The 20,789-nt window shown below is 49.2% G+C and overlaps 1 protein-coding gene across 1 annotated transcript; it reads right to left on the reverse strand.

Annotated features, from left to right (window-relative positions):
* Positions 1-59: 59 nt before the first annotated feature.
* Positions 60-16,029, reverse strand: STRC (stereocilin; the record flags this gene model as incomplete). The annotated part of the gene is made up of 29 exons (XM_081047503.1): positions 60-148; positions 340-487; positions 584-681; positions 940-1,088; positions 1,279-1,421; positions 1,820-1,975; positions 2,738-2,907; positions 3,507-3,663; positions 3,875-3,965; positions 4,167-4,363; positions 4,763-4,898; positions 6,400-6,512; positions 6,626-6,749; positions 7,540-7,598; positions 7,895-8,020; positions 8,515-8,577; positions 8,735-8,902; positions 9,097-9,135; positions 9,419-9,601; positions 9,948-10,080; positions 10,357-10,472; positions 10,871-11,057; positions 11,246-11,412; positions 11,576-11,686; positions 11,784-11,846; positions 12,791-14,045; positions 14,787-14,811; positions 14,901-15,680; positions 15,984-16,029. 29 exons carry the CDS (start codon positions 16,027-16,029, stop codon positions 60-62), a joined length of 5,292 nt encoding a protein of 1,763 aa, XP_080903629.1.
* Between the last annotated feature and the right edge of the window lie 4,760 nt (positions 16,030-20,789).

The following is a 20,789-nucleotide window of genomic DNA, read 5'->3' on the forward strand; positions in this document are numbered from 1 at the left end:
TATTCACTATGACTTAAGATTTCTTTCCCAACAATCTCTCTGTAACTGTAGACACAGGCTCATAGCAGGTTGCCAAGGAAGCAGATGGTTAATACCAGGGCCCAGGAAGGTCGTGACCAGTTCTGGAGGCCCCAGGCTGTGCTTCGATCTATAATGAGACAGAATGGAAGGAATATCACAACTGTGTTCCCCAGAAGCTATTGACACTTGGAAACTATCTGCCTGTGTACCCCCTTCAGAGATCTCTCTAGGTGGGTTCTATGAGCCAGATAGCACCAAGTTAGGGGTCAGATTTCAGGTCAGGAGATGGAGGGTCAAGCCGTGCAGCTGGGAACTCACCCTGCTGTTCTGGGCTCTCCATCCCCTCATGCTGGGCCCATGCAACTGCTCGTCGCTGCTCAGGACTCAGAAAGGCCATTTGCTCAGGAGTGACAGCCACAGCCTGAACACTGGTGAGACTAGATAGCTGGGTGGGGCTGAACACCACCTGGGGGTGGGAACAGGCATCGATATATCTAGTGTAGTCCCTGTTGAGCTCTGGCTCTCTTGTGGTCACTCCAGACCCCAGTCCATCAATACTTACGGCAAATTTCGGAGCAGGGATGACAGAAATGGCAAGAGGGGTAAGGCCCTGGATCTGTTCCGCCAGCAGTGCTGAAAGAGCCAGGTCTGGGATCCCAGCTGTTGAAGCAAGTGGAATGGGCATCTAAACATTGTCTTAGACTGGCCTTTTCCATTCTCTTCAAATCTATACACCTTCCCTAACCACTCCAAAAGTACCCTGCCATAAGTCTTCCCCAACACATCTCCAGCCTGTTACCTAAATGCCCTCCCAGACTCCCACTTGGATAATTCCAGAGCAGTCTTCTACCCAGTCCACCCATGGTATGGAAAAATAACACCTGACAACTAGCACCAGCAGTGGCCCAGCCTCCCTACCTGCTATTGTACCAATTTCAGTGAAGATCTCAGGCCCCCAGTTACTGACTGGACCAAAACCACCAGGTAGTACGAGGAGTTGGGCCAGAACCTCCAGTTGTTCCTCAGAGCACTGGAGATGCAGGTTGCCCAGGAAGAGAGCTGCTTGGCTATGGGAGAGTGAGAAGGAAGGAAGAAGGATTCAGCCATGGTGATCGGGGCCACGGTCAGGAGATGGGGGTAGAGATGGCTTCAGGTGAGGTCCCTTCCTCCATGGGACCACTGCTTCATGATCCGTCCCTCCCCAATGAGCCCACCTTTACCTCAGTACCATCACCCACACCCCCCTGCCCATGTGACCTAAACTCCCAACTGCTGATATGCTGTAGCTCCTCTGGCCGCAGTCCACAGAGCGTGTAACCCAGTGCAGTCAGGTGAAGGAAATCCAGGTGGCTCATGTGCCGGCCACTCTGCCGCAGGAAACTGGAGACCACAACCCGGAGCTGGGGGGAGGGGGGAGGGCACAGGATAAGGAGAGGAATCATGGGGAATTAATAGATGGGGAAGTGATTAGGAAAGTGACACAAGTGCTACTGGGTTATAGTCTTATGATTGAGACCTGAAGATCCAACAGCCATGAGGAAGGTGGAGAATCCTAAAAAGAAAAGGACAAAAAAAGAGGAGGCCTCAGGGAAAAGAGGCAGGAGAGAGTATTATGTCTCTAGGGCCTTAAAGTGAGTAAATACAGAGTTCCTAAGGCCATTAGTATGGGGTATTAAGAAAAGATACTAAGAATGACCAGGCAGTCACAGGAGAAAATTCCTTGGATTTTAGATAACCTAGAGGCCTGGATCTGTGCGATGGATGTTTGGAAGGTGCTAGGGAGGAGGGAAGATGTTACCTGGATGGAGCTCCAGCCATCTATCTGCCCCAGGGTGCTCAGCACTCCCCAGTCTACTAGGATCAGCTCCTGTAGTTCCCGGTCTCCTAGACCTATTAAGAGCCGACCCAGCTGCAGGATCTGTTCCGGACGGAATCCCCGGGGCGGACCCCATAGCTAGGAGAAAGAGAGGAACAATGTGAATGGAAAAAGCACTGGACTAGGAGTGAGGATGATGGGTCTTAGTCTTGCCTCTGACCTTAGCTGTGTAACTCTAGGCAAATCATATGCCTTCTCTGGGTCTTAGTTTCCTCAACTGTAAAATGAGAGGATTAGATTAAGGTTCTTCTGAGTAAGGTGTTGTTGACAGATTCTGGAGTCTCAGTAAGAAAAAATAGCAGACTCTAGTCCATATGGTACTTGTCTTTCTCTATCTAACTTATTTCACTTAACATAATACCCTCTAGTTCCATCCATGTTGTTACAAATGGCAAGATTTCATTCTTTTTTATGGCTGAGTATTCCGTTGTATAAACCCTCTAATTCTTTTTTTTCCTTTTTTTTTTTTAATCGGGTAACTGATTTTTTCCAGGACCCATCAGCTTCAAATCAAGTTGTTGCCCTTCAATCTAGTTGTGGAGGGCACAGCTCAGCTTCAGGTCCAGTTGCAGTTTTCAACCTAGTTGCTGTGTGTGGTGGGGGGTTAGCGGGAAGGGCACAGCCTACCATCCCATGCGGGAATCGAACCAGCAATCTTGTTGTTAAGAGCTTGCGCTCTAACCAACTGAGCTAACCGGCCGCCCCAAACCCTCTAATTCTTGTATCTCCTATTTTCCCCCCATCTCACCCAGCTATCCATTCACTTGTGTCCTACACCACACCCAACCAGCTTCCTCATGTTTTTCCACCTCCAACCCCAACTGGTCTCCCACCCCTAACCTGTTTTGCCTTGCCCATCGCTGCCCGTAGTTCCTCAGGCCCAAGTCCCGAGTCTCCTGCAAAGAGCGCCAGACAGTCCTCAAAGTCTGTGAGCTCCATCTCTGCAATTTGGGTTGCAGACCAGGCTGCTGGAAATGTCCCCCGTACATCTGCACAATTTGGCACAGGTTCTGAAGGGGAAAGGCAGGTTTGGAGTCAGTGTAGAATTAAAGTATGCCCGGAGAGATACTGATAGATGGAATGAACCCTCCAGCCTTTGGAGGACGGGCCAATGTGGGCAGTATGGGTCAAGGGATTGCTATAGTGAGAGATTTATAGGACGCAAAGGATATTAGAACAAGTGACTGGAGAGGACAAGCTCCACACTGTATAGATGGAAGACTGAGGGGTTGCCCAGGGATTTAATGGCAGATTAGGTTGGAACCCAAGTCCCTAGACCCACAGTATGTCCTTCCTACACCCTAAGCATCTTCCCAGCCGAGAAGTCAGCTGGTCACAGGGATAAGAGAGCCGGAAAAGGGGATTGTGAGCTAAAACTGTAACGGGTTATAAATTCCCTGAGGTTTAAAGTCCTAGAACTAGAAGAGACATTGAAGGTCATCCTTTTAACCCCTGAACTTTATAGATTAGGAAGCCCAAGCGCAGAGAGCAGAGGTGTACAAATCTGCTCAAAGGGCACAGCACACCTACAGTCCCAACTTCTGACTGCATTGGTGGATACTTTTTCCTATTCAGCTTGCTAGAGGTATGAGAATATGGGTAGTTTCACCTGGAAGATAGTCCTCCGTAGGCTGCACAACCCCAGCTACTAGAGCTGCTTTCTTGGAAGCGAGCTGTGGCCCCCCACACAGCTGCCCAGCTCTGCTCTGTTCCCAGCTCTGCTGCTTTTCTAGGAGGCGCTCCAAGGTCTCTGGGCCCAAGGCTTCCTATGTGAGAAGGTAGAGGGTGGGTGGGGAGACCTGGGCAGGTCAGAGGCAGCTGCTGCAGCTCTAATTCCAAAGTCCTGTCTCTTTTTAGCAGTCTCCTCCAGATTCAGGCTTCACATCCTTTGCCCTCAACCTTCTTGATCTTTGCTCCCCAGAATCAGCTCACCAGTCCCTCTCTGTTCCCACTCCCTCCTTTGTTCCTTCACCTCACCCTGGGGATCAAGGAAATCGCCTCAGTAGACAGAGTGAACACTAAGCGTCCAGCTTGCTCTATTTCATCCTGGCTCCACAGCTCTGGTTTCCTGGAGGACAGAAAGAAGATCAGAGACTGGGATGCTGAGGGAACTGTAAGGAAAAGGAAGAGGAAAAGAGAACATGCTGGAATTCTGGGGACTCAGGGCTCCAAGGGACCGCAAGCATATGGCATAGGCTGCCACTGATAATGGTGGTTGAGAGGTTTGGTGTAGGATGAGTTGGAATCTGAAGTCCTGAAAGATCCATACCCAAGAATAGGCTCCTGTAACAGCAGCCAGCCCAGCTCTGTGGCAAAGGGCTCTCCTAGGCAGAAGCCCTGCAGCTGACTGAGGTGAGCCAGCAGGACCTGCAGGGGGATCCGTCGTGTGCTCTCCTTCCCCAGGAAGCCAACCAAGGGGCCCAATGTCTCCAGCACTTCCCTCGAGACTGTTGTCTCCTTTGGAGCCTGGAAAGGAGCATCGGGCCTTGGGACAATGTGCCTCTGACTCAGACGACCAGAGTCTTGCATCAAGACACCAAGACCTTTGACCTTCCCTCCCTTCAGCTCCCAACTCAAGACCCTTTAATGTTCACTGCCATTGTTCACTTTTTTAAACAATGAGCCCAGATAGGAGCGGGCAGAAAAACTGGGAGGAGGAAGCCAAGGGATTTCCTGGACTCCAAGGGATGTGGACAAGAAACATGAAGCAAGTTATCAAGAGGTGGAGCTAAGGGCTCGGGCCTTGTAGATGGGAACCTGCTTGGTAGCAAAAGTGTGGCGTTGGACCCAGAAGACAGAGAACATTTTCTGAGAGGTAAGAATTGCCTAGGCATCAGTTCTGAATCTGGTAGGGTGGACTCTTACCAAGTTTTGTAGCGCCTTCTCTGCCAGGGCTGCCCGGTGGAGTGGGGTCAGTGCTAGCAGTTGCTCTGGAGCAGCTCTTACCAGCTCCACCACCAACATAACGGATTCATTGGACAGTCTGTCCATCAACCGGACCCTATAGCAATTTGACAACAGGGACACTCAGAACTGAGCCAAGTTGAGAAGGAACCACAGAATGCCACATTCTCCAAACAAGCAGCAACACCAGATCAAACCTGGTGGCCCTGACAGGAACTGATATTAAACAGCCTCAGATCCAATTCCCACTATAGTGCTTGAAGGGAGAGAACAAAGGGAGTGACATATTTGCAGTCTTCCTGAAAAGAAATGACAAACAATCCTACCACATCTAACTGAATCAAAAGCCAAAAATATTAAGTACCATTAAAAGTTTTCCCCATTTTATACATTAAAAAAAACAGGTTCACAGAAACCAAATGGTGGGGTTTACTCCCAATTCCTGCTTTCCTCTACTTGTTATGAGGGGGTTCCCTCTCATTTGTATAATGCTATATAGTTTACAAAGTTCTTTTAGGTGTCATCTCATTTGATCCTTTTGACAAAACCTGGGGGTAAAATAGGTATTTTTCATATCCTCTCTCACAATGAGGAACTTGGATCTTCCAACTCATGGTCTGGGATCCTTCACCTCATCCAGGCCCTTGGGATTCTAAATTATCTCAAAGAACCAACATATTTAAACAGATTTGAATAGCATTAAAAAAATACTTTTTCCCAGAAATCAGAGGTGACATTCTGTACTCTGTCTAGGGTTGCCAGTTCTGGAACTGGGCCACCAAGTACTACAAGAGCCAAAATATGTGGAAAGGCCTGTAAAAATGTAAGGACAAGGTCAACTGCTTTTACTATCACCTCATCCCCAAGAAGACTAACATGAACCTTTTCCTCCTCTGACTTACATTTCTGATGGCTCCTCTGAGTTGGGAGGAACCTTAGGTTTATCTTCTTTCCCCTCAACCCATACTTGAATCTTCTCTATAATATTCCTGCCATGGGCCAGTCAGACTAGCCTCGAATAGCTCCAGTGACTGGGAACTCACTACCTCCATTTCCCTTACATTTGGGCAAAATCTGCTTTTCATTCATTGGTCCTAGTCATGCCCAATGGGGCCATTCAGAAACATGCCAATCTACTTTCTATTTGGTAGCCCCTGGGCTGTTTGAAGGCATTTGAAATCTCTTTGAAGTCTATTTGAAGTCTCACATTTTTCATACATTTTCTCTTTATTTACTCCTCTAAACTCACTGAGAACACAGTGCCCCAAGCAGACTGTAATCCTCTGAGGTAAAATTGGACCATTGCTTCCCTCATTTCAGATACTCTATCTCTATTAATTTGGCCTAGGTTATTTTCAGATTACTTGGCAGGCCACATCAGAGTGTTGTCACCCTCCGCTATTCCATGCTGGGGCCATATTCTGGAAGCCAGCCTATACACAGAGCAATTTTGAATAGAATCCTTTGCTTCTGGCTATAACTGATGTCAAGGAATCACCAGACAGACAACCACCACCTCTAGGGCACTTTCCAAGGGCAGATCTTCTACTCCAGGCTGAGTTTTCTAAGGACCCAGTATCTCCAGTTGTAGCACTTACGGTAAGTCCAGAAGTAGCTTGGTGTCTAGCCCACTCAGTTCTGGCCCCAGGGTGGCCAGCTCGGGCTCTGGCATTGTCATCCTCCGCTGTAGCTCCGCCCAAATACAGGCCCTCTGTGGGACAGGGCGGGGAAGCAGGAGCAAGACAGAGGTGAGCATGGCAGCTGGGTTCCACACCCAGGGTCCATGCCTCCCTGCTCCCATCGATGCCCAAACACCCCTCTCACCAGGCTCCCTCGAACCCCCGTGGGCAGTTGATAGATCATGTGCATCACTTCCAGGAAGTCTGCCATTGAGTTGATCTGCTGCAGAAACTTACAAGACATGCCCCCTGCCAGGGTGCCCAGAGCCCTGTGGGTATGTGAACGGGTAGATGCCCATTCAACACATGCTACAGCCTGTCTTCTCCTTGATACCAACATTCTCAACACAAACACAGGTGTTTATTTATGGTAATTTATAGTCTGGAAAATGTTTTTCCATAGATCGTCTCATTGGCTCCCCACAACGTCATCACTATTTATCAGAGAAGAAAATAAAGATTTACAGAGGTCTAGTGACGTTTTCAACATCATTCTCCTTGACATGTGGTAAAGTGAGACTGAGCCATGTCTTCAGATCCGGAAGCCCGTGATTCTTTTACTGTGGGTGTAGTAAGGTAATAATTATTTCTGTTTATTCTTGCTTGGCCAGTGGCTCTGAAGTCTCTTTGGATTAAACTAATAACAGCAAATATCTATTGGAAGCTTACACTGGGCCAGGCACTGTGTTTAGTACCTTATATGCCTCACCTCATTTAATCTTCACAACTACCTATGAAGGGGTACCATTTTAATTCTCATTCTACAGAAGAAAACCCTGAAGCTTAGAAACGTTAAATTATTTGGTCAAGATCACAAATAAGTAACAGGCCTGGCACCTGAACCCAGTTCTTCTGAACCCTTACGTCTAGCCGGATAGGCGTGGTACTGTGGAAAGGCAGGGGGTGAGGTGAGGAGGAGCCAGGAGAATGCCCACAGGTTGGGACTGTGCGTCATTCATGCCCAAATCCCCCACTGCACATCACATGGTGCCTGACACACGCTAAGCATTCAAAAAATGTTGGTTGAATTAAACTCACTGCTCAACACAAGTTACTCACTGCAGATTCCTGAGGGTCAGGTTGCTGGGCACCTGCATCTTCTTCCAGAGAAACTGTGCCTATAAGAGAAAGAAAGAGGAACCGCTTCCCAGCAAAGATGTTGCCCAAGGACTTAAGATGCCCTGGCCCAGTCCTAGTCTGACCTAGGCCCCACCAGCCTCCTACGCTCCCAAATGCCCACTTCTCTCTCAGAGAGTGAGAGATGAAGGAATAGAGAGGACAGAGAGGGAAGAGCAAAGCAAGTCACATTGTAAGGGATACTACCGTAGTAATAAGGTACCAGCTCTAGGGCCTCATGGGCAAGGAGATGTTGCAGATTGAGAGGGGAGTTGTGGGTTAAGTGAGGGAAAATTACCTGCTGCTCAGACCAGGGCAGGTCCCGGTAGCGCCTTCGGTCAGCCAGAAGAGCCGCAGAGTCCAGTTGTAGCAACTTTAGTGGGAGCAGGGGAAGCAGGCAGTCTGGCCAGGTGGTGGGGATGGGCTGCCAGTGGGGATGGGTGCAGCATTGTAGTAACAGGTGAGAGGGTCTGGACTCAGTGCTCAGAGAAGAAGGGGAACCATGGGGGCAGGAAGAACCACAGCGAGGATAAGGGTGGAAGGGCATGTGCCACTGTAGCCATGCATAGCTGAGAGCCCTCATGCTGAAGGTGATTGTGGTCAAGTGTTGCTGCTATTGAGGCACCTGATGAACTAAAGTGCCTTAGCCTCTCTGAGCCTTGGTATCTTTATCTGAAGGTGGGATGGTCGTCCTGGAAGACTCAGACCCTTCTGACTTTGACATTGTAGGAGAGTGTGGTCCTGCTGTCCTACACCTGGTACCGGGCAGAGCTGCTAATGCCTTGGTGGGCACACAGCTAACCTGCACTCTCAGGGCCACTGCCTGGGGCGGGGGGGGGGGGCGTGTGAAGCAGCACCAGCCATGTGCAGCTGCTTTGGAACATGGAGAGGAGCTTAGTCGGGAGGCCCCACACATACCTGACCGGGGATACACACAGCTGCACCAGCACTGGTACCCATACTTTTAACTCCATCTTTCACCTGCATGAGAATGGGTAGTATGTGTGTCTGTGTGTTACTGGGTGTGTGTGAGGAAGTGGGGAAGTATGGGAGGCCTTTCCTGGCCACAGGGAAGATGCCCTCCTCCCCACCAGAGCCCACACCCCTGATTGTCTCATCCTCCCTGCTACCCTCATACCCGAAACGTCTGCAGCAGTGCTGCGGTCTGGCAGGCTGAGAGGCGTGACAGTTCAGGGGCCAGGCAGGAACAGGCCCCAACCAGAACTCGCCTAGGGATGGCCTGGAGTGTCTGGGAGCTGAGGCCTGGCAACAGAGGGTGCAAGGAGCAAAGCTCCTCCAAGGACAGCTGGGGAGCAAGAGAGACAAGAGGTCTGAAGAAGAAGAGTGGGGGGGCTGCGGGCGGTGAGGAAGTCAACAATCATAGTGCAGCCAGGCAGCAGTATGAGGGGAGGTGAGAGAGAGGGAGGAAGGGGCAGATGTGGGAACCTGGGGAAGGGCACAAAGACCTCTGGGGGATGTTGAGAAGTTGCTGCTACTTACTTCGTGCCTAGGGAGAAGCCGTCTAAGCAGCAGGACAGCCTAAAGTGGGATGGGACAGGAAACAACAGCTCTTGGGTCCCTGCAGCCAGATACCAAGCAGGGTCCTATGACCTGCCCTCCAAAACTTCCAACTCCCTCTCTACTGCCCACAGTGACCAGACTGGCTGCTGACTCTTTGATCTCAGGAAGGGTGATGAGGGAGTCCTCCTCGGAACAGAGGAATAGGAGGCTTTAGGGAGGCTGACAGTATCCCTGAATGTAATCCTCTTGACTGGGGTTCCAGAGGGTAGAGGGTGGATGCCAGGGAGTGAGATAGACCCACCTGGGCAGGTGTGACACTGGTTCCCTGCAAGGCAGGAAGCATGGCTCTAAGCTGGGGCTCTGACAGCTCCTGTAGGAAGCGGAGGCCCAGCTGAGGGAAGAGAGGGGCCCAGACCCGCAGCTCCCGGGGGCTCATCACAGTTCCTCCAGATGAGCGCAACACCCCCAGAAGTTCATATGCCACCTGTAACCAAAGAAGGTTTGGGACTGAAGAGAAAAGACAGGTGAACCTTAAATCTCCTCTCTAATCCCACATCTGGATTTCCCAAGGCTTGGATTAGGGCTTGAAACTAAAGATGGGATAGAAGTAGATTGGGTTCAAGATGTCAAAGGGGATGTTTGGAGTGTCGTAGAACAGATGGGGCAGGGTCAGGAAGAGGTGGTAACAGATAAGAACGGCCATGGAGTAGGAATGGAGGTGGCAGAGGTGGGGGGAAGGAAGCCACCACTGTGTTCAACCTTGGTTGAAATGACTGGGCAAGTCCTCCACACAGACCCGGAGAAATCCTAGAGTCTGCCAAGGGGCTCACCCGTCCTTGTGGGCTGAGGGTCCCGTTGGCCGCACATTCCAGCAGCCCCCGTTCTACTGGCCCCATCGGATCATTCAACGGTACCAGGCTCTGCAGCTCCTCAGGGGTCAGGAAACAGGCGAGGGGCCCCAGCCTGAGGACGGCACGAAGCTGGCCTTCATGTGGTCCCTGAGACTGGTACTAAGGCAGGGACCATGTGGGCACATGGAGTAGGCACTCTGACCAATAAACTAGGAAATGCCATAAAACTAGGAGCGTGTCATAGTTAGGCCCCTGTCCTGGAGCCCTGCACTGCCTGGGACCACTGCCTATTCTCTTGGCCCTTCCTTCCTACCACCCAGACCACCATGGCAACTGGGCCTGCCTGTCTCCCACTCTGGCCTTGAGCACTGATCCCACAACCACTCACCTGCGCACCTGTTCCTCTCCATCCTGGACACTCTGGTTCACCAGGCTGCGCAGCACATGCCGGGCGTGTCCTGGCCCGAGACCTGCTGCTGGCCAGCTATCCTCCAGGGCCTGGATCTGAGATGGGGAGGGTGAGCTTGTGTTGGGGCTCACTGTGGGACCCTTGTGGGGAGAGGCTCACTAGGAGACATGCCTCTGACTCCCATCCCACCAATAGAAGATGGCCTAGTCAAGTAAAGAAGATGGTTCTCGGGGCAGCTGGTTGGCTCAGTGGTTGCAGCACAGCACTCATAACACCAAGGTCACCGGTTCAATTCCCACATGGGCCAGTGAGCTGTGCCCTCCACAACTAGATTGAAAACAATGACTTGACTTGGAGCTGAGCTGCGCTCCCCACAACTAGATTAAAAATTACGACTTGACATGGAGCTGGTGGGTCCTGGAAAAACACACTGTTCCCCAACATTCCCCAACAAAAATTAAAAAAAGAAAAGACAAGAAGATGGTTCTCATACCTGGTGAGGGCTGAGCTGCAGAAAGTTCTCTAGAGGAAGGTGAGGGAGCAGAGGCAGCACTGCCCACAGCAGCTCCTGGGGCCAGGCTGGCACTTCTCCGAACAGCTCAGGGGCCAGCAGTCGCCTTGCCAGAGCCTCTTTCTGTTCAGGCCTCATTTCTGGGCTGTAATCCCGGATGGCAGCCAGGCTAGGAAGAGTAATGAGTCTTAACACTTATCCCTGTTCCAAATTGTCCCCTGGTTCTCTGCAGCCCCATTGTCATGGATAGGAGATTCTCCTTAGTTTCAATAGAGAGGAAGTCTCGAAGGAGGTGTTCTAGGCAAGTGGGGTTGACCTGACCTTGACAGATCAGGAGGAGTGTTGTGAGGGCCTTACACGCTGTCGTTGGCCAAGAGGGATGGTGGGAAGCGCATCAGATCAGAGACAGCCAAGAAGGGGATGAGTGGTGACAAGTCAATGAAGAGCTGGGAGGTGAGGCGTGGGTAACGTTGGAGCAGCAAGGCTGTTAGGCGACCCAAGGCCTGCTCCTCAGATGGTGGTACCTGTCGGGGCACAGGAGTAGATGATGGCTTGGGAGATGCTCAGTATCTTTGATCTTTCTTGAGTTCCTCCTTCCACGGGGGCAGGTTCTGTACACCAGGTTCCAGGTACTCTTGATTCCTAGATTTTGCCCTCCACCCTGTTCCCCTCTCCCTCTATGCCCACCTGCAGCTGAGCCCAGGAACGGTGCATGAGCGTCAGGAAGCCCTGAGCGGCCTCCCTCTCTGCTGAAAACACCAGTTGCTGGAGATTTTCTGGGGGCATGTGCAGGTATGCCTGGGAATAAGAAGTCATGGTGAGTATGGCCTCACTGGGCAGTGACCTCGGGCCACAGATGTTACCCAGTCTACCCCTATACTCCTCCATCTGTTACCTGCATTAGAATCTGCAAGGCCCAAACACTCTTCTCCCTCTGGAGCAGATCCCACAGCACAGGCTGGTGGGGAGACAGAAAAGATGTCAAGAGAGCTGTGTTTTCTGTCCCTCCTGTAGCTTCTCAGGCAATCCCACTCCACTTGCTAGGATGCTTGTTCTTCACCTGAAGCTAGTATGTGTTTCTCCTCAAATATTAAACTTCTCTAGGTTAGGGACCATGTCTCTAACTTCCATGGCCTCTTGCAAGTCAGGTCCATAGTTGGCTCAATAAATGCTTGTGGATCAAAAGCAAATTACTACAGGCCTATTTAACCCCACTTCCCTGGTCCCAGGGCTTGAGAAATAGGGGTCCTAACATGAAGTAAGGAATCTTACATACCCCACAGAATCCAGCAAAATGCCTTGCACATAACAGGCTATAAATTAATTAGGGTGTTTATGTATTCTAGCCCCTTCAACACTACAGAGAAGAAACTGAAGCTCAGAAAAGCTAAAGTAAATTACTTGCCCAAGACCACACTAATTTGTGGCATAGTTGAACCTAGAATCCAAGTCTTCTACTTCATACTCCCCCTGAATTTTTCTCATTTCTGCCTTGTCTTCCTATATTTTGCCAGCCTCCAGTTCTCACTCTCTAAGGATAGAATTAGAGCCTTCTAACTTGATCCCTTCCCTTTCTGGAGCACAGAGGGGGAGAGTCAAAGAATCAGAAAGAATAATGAGATAACATTTATCACACGCTTTCATATCATTCACTGTGCTAAGCGTACAGCATGAATTATCTCATGTAATAAGCACCATTCTTCTCCCCCATTTATAGAGGAGAAAAACATTGCTCAGAGAGGTTAAAAAACCTGTTCAAGGTTGATCACAGAACTAAGAGATGAACCCAAGGCTGTCTGATTCCAGAGCTATATGCTTAAACCACTGCTGCTCAGTAGTGGAGAATTCCCTAGAAGGCCCTTCCCTCTGTTCCAGGAGCTGTCACCTTGGCAGGTCACTCACGCTGAAGCAGGCCAGCAGCTCCATCTTGCCTATACCAGAGCTGGAGCTGTCAGTGAGTTCAAAGTCCAGTGAAGTCGGCTGCTCCTCCTGTTCCAGGTATTCCCCAACTGTCCGCAGCAAACTGCGCCGGCCCTCTGGGCGGAAGGCATCCCAGAAGGAGCAGTTGTCTGGGAGACTGGAGAGCAGCAGGGCCTGGCCCAGCATCCCCTGGGCTTCTGTCCCTCCGGCCCCTGGACCCAGGAGGAAGGTCAGCAGGCGAAGGAGATAGTGTAGGCGTGTGGGGTGGGCAAGGACCGGCACAGAGGACTGACAGCGTGGCAATTGGGATAGCATGCCAAGCAGGAAGGGGCCCGGGGCCAGGCAGAGTGGGGATGGTCCCAGTGGTGGCAGAGAGGGCAGAAGAGGGCCCAGTAGCCCATCTAGGAAGCAAGTGTCATTGCCCCCACGACTTATTCTGCACTGGCCTGCTAGCCAGGGCCAGAAGGGCACCAGGGCCTCGTACAGAGTGTCATTGGCACAGACCATCATCAGGAAATTACCCCCATCTGGGCAGCGTTCCCCACAGGGTCCAATGTGGCAGGGTGGGAAGGCAGTGATATCTGGGGTGGGGCCCTGGCACACATGCTGAACCCAAGCCTGATTGCTGGGGGGCACAGCCTGCAGACTCGCCTCCCTACACAGTCGCTCAGCCCACAAAGTCTCATTCTCCAAGAAGCAGCCCCAGAAGATCTCTGGGGTAACAGGAACAGGGGGCAGGCCGTCAGGGCAGCTGGTGGGGGGTGGAAGCAGACCAGCACAGAGCCGCTTTACCAGGCGGCGGTTGGGGCCAGACAGGGCTGAAAAGGAGAGGTTGCTACAGATTGCCTCCAGGAACTGATCAGGAAATTGGTCATGGCAGGCCTGTAGCCAGCCCTGGGCACCTGGTGCCCACGAGACTGCATACCACACAGCTGTCTGGCAGATGGCAGTGATGCTGGGTGGGGGCTGCGGGGTAGCAGGCTTGGTGAGCTGGCAGAGCAAGTGAATGGAGAAGTTGGAAATGCTGTAGGGTGGTGCTGGGCCCGAGTGGTTCTCGCAGATGGCCTCCACAGAGATGGCTCGCCGTTGGCGAGGGCTGATGTGGGCTGAGGGCTGGGAAGTCCTGGGCAGAGGCACACCCGTGCTCAGGCAGTGGAGGAGGGCGGGGGGTGGGGGGGGTGATCCAGACAGAAAGCCCAGCTCCTGGACGTCCCAGGAAAGGTTGTGCCGGACGCCCCTGGGTGCAGAGGGAGGAGCAGGCAGGATCTGGTCAGTTTACATTTCCTCCATTTGAAGAGTCTGACCCTGGCCCAGAGCCCTGCAGGGGGTGGTGGCAAGCATAGGCTTTTCCAAAAGTGAGGTCCCTGGGAGTATAGGAGTTACTGGTTTAAATGCTGGGATGGTGGGAAAGGGAGCAAGGTCTGCCCTGCCAAGGCACAAAATAACCTAGGAGCAGCTCAATTGGAGTCTTTTCTATCTACCTGGCTTCCTTCTTTCTCCTTTCTTCATACGCTTTTAGGTAGTTTAAACACAACCCTCAGTAGGGCTTATATCAGGAAATCTGCCCAGCAACTGAATATATCTAACTGTGCTCTGGCTCTGGTGTACCGAAATAGTAAGTAGTGGAGGAATCGGTCCTGCCTTTTCTTTCCACATCCTATCTTTATTAGCTAACATTTATTAAGCGCTATGTGCCAGGCACAGCTCTATGTGGCTTACACGTACAGTATCAACTCACTTAATCCCTTGCAACAACTCTGCAGTAGCTAATATTACCCATTCACAATTGGGGAAACTAAGGCATAGAATGAGACTGTGAGCTGCACAAGGTCACCTTAGCTGTGGAAGAAGTAGAGCTGGGACACCAACCCACACAGTCACACTGCAAACCACACTCCTCCCATCAGTTTTCTCTTCCGGTCTAGAAGCTAACAACTTCCCAGGCCCAATCCCCGAGAACTCCTCTCCTGTTACTTACCATAAGAGCAGTTGCTGTAGGTTGCCTAGGAGGGAAAGAGTAAAGCAGAGGACTGCCCCAATCTCACCCCTTCTTGCCTTGCCATAGCCCAGCCCTGACCCCGGCAGCACTCACCTCCCTGGCACTGCCCATTGGCATCAGGCTCTGGTTGCCCCAGAAGAGAAAAGACCTCATCCTGCAGGGAGTCCGTGACACGGAGCAGCCCCTCCTGGAAGGCAGCATAGAGGGGGGCCCCCACTGTGCGCAGCAGACCTCCCCAAAGAGCCTCCTCAGAACTCAGCTCCTCCACGGGGGTGAGCAAAGCCAACAGACCCTGTAAAAGGTGGGGGGCTGGCTCCCTCCCATCCAGACCTGTGACATTGGTGAGGTCCACAGTGGGCTGCACCTGCACCAAGGCCTGCCAGCGTGTGCCTTCTAATAGCAGCAGCAGAGAAGGCAACCAGTCAGCCACCAGGACACAGTCGGGAGGACCATCGCGGGTGCATGGGGGCCGGGTAGGGCTAGGGGGTCCCCCGGGAACCAAGGCTCCCAGCAGCACCTCTGCGAGTCCACCCAGCACACCTGCCTGGTGCCCCAGGAAGTCGCGGGGGGTCTGCTCCTGTCCCAGCAGTGCCAGCACATCCCCGAGCAGCCCTAGCATTGGCTCCCAGTCCGGGCTGCCTCTCAGTGTCAGTAGGAAATCATGAAGCCGGAGGGCAGGGGGCTGGAGTGGTGGGGGCTCTCCCACTGGTCCCTCCCCCATTCTCCCAGGCTCAAAGTTAGAAGAAATGTTGGCCAGGAATGCAGAGAACCGTGAGCGGCTGAGGGACCCCCGGGGATCCTGGTCCAGAGTGGAGAGCAATGACTTCAGAAGGGAGAGACCAGGGTTCAGGGAGCCTGCAGGGGCCAGAGACACTGTAAGGAGAGGAACCGGAGATCACTAAAGGGAAAGAACCTACCACCCAAACTCATCCCTGCCCTGGAGCCCAGTCCTGGCCTGGATCTAAAGATGAAGTGAAGGAGATGGGGAGCCAAGGCCCTTTCATCAGCCTGCAATAAGTCTTGGCCTGCTTCCTGAACTCTCATTTTCTCCCTTAGCTGCAGTCTCTGCCCCTCCTCCTTCCCCTCTATCTTTTACCTAACCAGTTCATTTCCACAGTTTTAAATCTCTTTCTAGCAACTATTCCCTTCATCCCCAGCCCTGCTCACTGTTCTCACCTGCACAGGACAGCAGCAGCAGTAGGGGCCAGAGGCTCAGAGCCATGTTTCCAGGTGAGCACTGGTACTAGAGGTGAATTCTGGTTATTCTCACCTTGTATGGGATAGCCAGGTAAGGGCAGGGCACTGCAGGCAGCCTGAGTCTCCACTGACACTGTAGTGTGGTCTTTCAGGAAACAATATCTGTAACCTGACAGCAGGTTTGTCACCTGAGCCACTAGAATACCTGATCCTTTGGCTTTGGAGAAATGTGTGCTTCTGTGAGAGGGACAAATGATAGGGGATCCCAGGGGGCCCTTGGAGGAACCTAAGGGGATAGCTTCAGTTAGGAACCACGATGTCAATAGGAGTAGGCAGATGCGGAGACGGAGAACTGGAACCCAATGTATAATCTGGGGGCTCTGCAGAAAAATATCAGAAAATAAAAAGGGTACAAAGGAGCTAAAAAGCAGGTAGGCTGTGAGGGAATTGAGGAAGAAAGGGGGCCCAGGAGAAAGAAATTAGGCAGCCAGGTGTAGACGGAGAAGAGGAATGAAGATAAAGTTCTGGTCCAAGGATGGAACATTCAGGAAGAAGTGAGCCGCTTTTGATATAGTACCTAAAACCACAAAATGTTAAGAGCTGGACAGGACTTCAGAGATCACATAGACAAAACCTCTCATCTTATGGGTAAGGAAACAGACCCAGTCAGTTGTGATTTGCTCATTAGACCACTCACATATTTGGATTTGCCTGCTGGCTCTCTTACTGTGATCCTAGAGAAAATTCTAGGCTGAGAAAAGAGATAAATCAGATTAAACCACTGTGCAAGGGGGCTATCCTCCTTATATACACACGTTGTGGGGGAGGGGTAGGAGACAGAGACGGAGGGGGGGGGGGAACTGCTCACAGATCAGAGAAATTCCACTCAAAACCATCTGGTCTCGTCAGGGTAAGAAGTCTTTCCTATCCCCCATTTCTATATCCCTAAATGTCTTTACCTGATATCTGCTCTAAACAGTAATTCAACACTGAGGCTCCACCCAAACCATTATTCAGTCCCCCTTTCCTTAGAACACTCCTCTGTTCTATTCCCCAAAACCCACACCTTCAAATCCATTATTAATGCACTTCTGCCCTAGAATGTTCACTTAGGAGCACAGAATTTTAGAGCTGGAAGGGACCTGATGAATCCTCCAGTAAAAACTTTTTTATAAATGAGGAAATTAACTCCCAAAGAAATGAAATGCACTGGCCCAGGCCACAAAAGGAGTTGAAGGCAGTGCTGGCATTTTCCAAGTCAAAACTTGAGACCAGTGAAATGATCTATTGCATCACTTTACCAATATTTTCCCTTTGCCCATCAAAGACACATCAAGTCTGAAAAGTAGAGAGGATAATCAGAGGAAGACTAGCCTGGGTTCCCAATAGCTTTCTAGCTCCTGGTTCCAGCCTATCCTGCAATCCACCTGAATTTCTACTCTTGGTTCTATAAAAACACTCTTATAATAAATTCTCCTGTTTTCTTAATACAGTAGCAAAAAAAAAAGAGAGAGAGATGGCCTGGATTCAAATCCTGACTCCAATATTTACTAGCTGTGTGTCTAGAGTCATTTCTAACCCTTTCTGCGTCACAGTGTTTGATGCAGAAAGGAGAAATCTAGTATAGGGGTGTTGGGAGAATTATACTAGATAATGCATTTAAAGTGCTTAGCATAGTGGCTGCCACTCATTCAACAAAGAGTAAGCACTATCATGTGCCAGGCACTGATCCAAAATAAACATGCACAAATGTTATTACTATTATAGACTAGTTCAATATAAATTTACAAATCCTTTTATTTGAAACTAAAGAGTCCTAATTAATAAAGAAATTGTTACCAAGAAGTAGTGTCTTGAGTGAAAGACCTTCAGAACAAGTATGGAATTAGCAGAGAGAAGAACAGTGAGGACTCCCTCAACTCTGGATGGGAAATTCTTAGCAGTCCATCTGATGATGTAGCAAAAAGTTGGTTAAGCAAACGTGTTGTTGCCAAGGATTCACACTGTGTGCCAACTGAGGATGATGTGCTTTGAGTTTATAGCAAATAAATCAGGCTATTCAGCATAAGTGGGTTACTGCTTATAGCTTGGTAAGGTTTAGCAAGAGTGAGACAAGTTCCAATGTAGATGATCAAATGAAAAGAGAGAAAAACAGAACCAAAAAACTGAAATAAGAGGGGTCCAGAACAGGAAATTAATCATGTGTCTTGCCAAAGTGAAATGGATCATGTTGGTGGGATGATTGGAATGCTCTGTGATCTGGCGATTTTAATAAAGACATGTGGGAGGAGCCAGGGGAGGTAAGACATCTGAAACATCCTCACTCCCTCCAAACCTCTCATAGGGCACTCTCTGTCTGACAAGAACAGATACCTCCCTTTATAAAGTACAATTATGTTTCTCCCTTTTCAGTTTGCTTTTATAAAATATATATTGCTCACTAGATTTCCAAGCATTCCCCATATTTCCCAGATCTCTTGCAGTTAGGTGGGGTCAAGTGATTAGCTCTGGCCAATGGATAGTGAATGACCAAAGAATTTAAGAGCTAGTGAATGACCCTCCCACCATCTCATCCCTGTTGTAACTTAGAAACTGCATGTTGAGATGGCAGTGTCACAAGACCAAGTAGCCTGAAGCTCCAAATTATCACATAGCATTTACAGTCGATTCTCATTATTTGTGAGTTCTGTATTTGTGAATTCACCTACTCACTACAATTTGTGACCTAAAAATTAATGCTTGTGTCACGTTCACAATTATCTACAGACATGTATAGTGTGGTGAAAAATTTGAGTCGCTTCATGTGCATGTTCCCAGTTGAGTTTGAACAAGGTGATACACCTCCTTTTTCTCATACTATAAATAAGTGTCCTTTTCACTGTCTAGTTAGTGCTACAATTTTCACATTTATATGTTATTTGTTGGTGATTTCACTGTTTAAAATGGCTCCCACGCTTAGTGCTAAAATGCTTTCTAGTGTTCATAAGCACAGGAAGGCTGTGATGTGCCTCAGGGAGAAAATACATGTGTCAGATAAGCTTCATTCAGGCACGAGTATGATGTTCTTGACAGAGGAGTCAACACTAATAAATCAACAACATATATTAAATAAGGTGTCTTTAAACAGAAACACCTTACAGAAAACATAATACATAAAAAAACATGGAGCGGCCAGTTGCCTCAGTTGGTTATAACAGTGCTCATAACACCAAGGTCTCCAGTTCAATTCCCACATGGTCCAGTGAGCCGCACCCTCCACAACTAGATTGAAAACAATGACTTGACTTGGAGCTGATGGGTCCTGGAAAAACACACTGTTCCCCAACAAAAAATTTTTTTAAAAAAAGGATGTGTATCCATCGGTTGATGAAAATGTTATAAACAGAGGGCCACAGGAACTTAAACCCTGTATTTCCTCTAGGAGCAATAGTTCAGTATTTGCAGCAACTTTATAGAACATAACTACTGAGAATAACAACAATCAACAGCAGTTGCCTTGAAGAGTTGCCCAACCAATACTGGAATCTTCATGAATGAGAAATATATCTTTCTCCTGTTAATCACTGAGGTTTCCAGGTTAATTTGTTCTTGCGGTATAGCTTTTGACTCTCCTGATTAAGACACTTTTAAATTACGCTTGCATTTTGATATTGAGTTCTGAAGTCTAGGTTCCTATTCTATCATTTATTAGTTCCATAATCAAGAGAAATTTCTACAGTTCACTCATCTGTAGAATAAATATTACCCATTCACCCAATTATGTTTATTCCCTTGTATTATAAAGTGCCTATGGTGTACCAAGCACTTGTATAAATCCAATAAATGTTACCACTACTGACTAGCTCAAGATGAATTCTTTTTCTTTTTTTGGAACTAAAAGAATCTTAATCAATACAAAAGTTAGTAAAAGAAGCAGTGTCTTAAGTGAAAGGCCTTCAGAGAAAATACGAAACTAGCTAAGAAGGGAGGAGATAAGGGGATGACTGAGGATTCTCTGAACCCAGAGAAATTACTTGTCAATCCTCACTGGGAAGAAGAGGAATAGCAGGTTTAAAGGAATAGTAATGAGTTGCATTTTGGACGTGTTACAAATGAAGTACCTGAAGACAACTGAATATTTTCCCCTGGAGTTTCTAAGAGAGGTCTGGGCTGAAAATGGAATTAGAAATCGTGAATGTACAGATAGTAGTTAACACCATACAAGTGGATGAAACTAGTTAGAGAGAGTGTGTAGACTATGAAACAAAAATGGCTGAGGACCACTCATTTAAAACTTGGGAAGAAGATGGCTAGCAACAAAAATAGAAGGGAAACAATCCAGTGGAACACCTCCAGAGCATGGTGTCATGAAGCCAAGGGAGGAAAACATTTTAATGAAGGTGCAATGGTCAAAATGAGTTGTGGTGGTTTTGAACTTTGTTGATTTAGCTAAACTGGAATGAATTTCCCAGAATTCCCTTCCTTGTATGGCTCCATGTTATGCTTGGCCAGCAAGAGAAACTTGTATGAACTTTGAGAGGAGGAAGGAAAGCAGTGAAGACCTCTATTTAGAGGTGCTAAAAGATAGACACAGACATTGAAAGATTGAAAGGACAACAACTTGACTTGGGAAAAAGGCCTGGAAGTACACACTGTTCCCCAATAAAGTCCTGTTCCCTTTCCCCAATGAAATCTTAAAAAAAAAAAAAAAAAAAGAATCCAGGTTAACATCACCAATTATAAGATATATCACTATCATATACCACCCGATAGGATGGGCTAAGAAGAGCACTTCACTTCATGGTA

This window comes from Rhinolophus hipposideros, assembly GCF_964194185.1.
Source record: "Rhinolophus hipposideros genome assembly, chromosome: 5".
Classification (NCBI taxonomy): Eukaryota; Metazoa; Chordata; class Mammalia; order Chiroptera; family Rhinolophidae; genus Rhinolophus; species Rhinolophus hipposideros.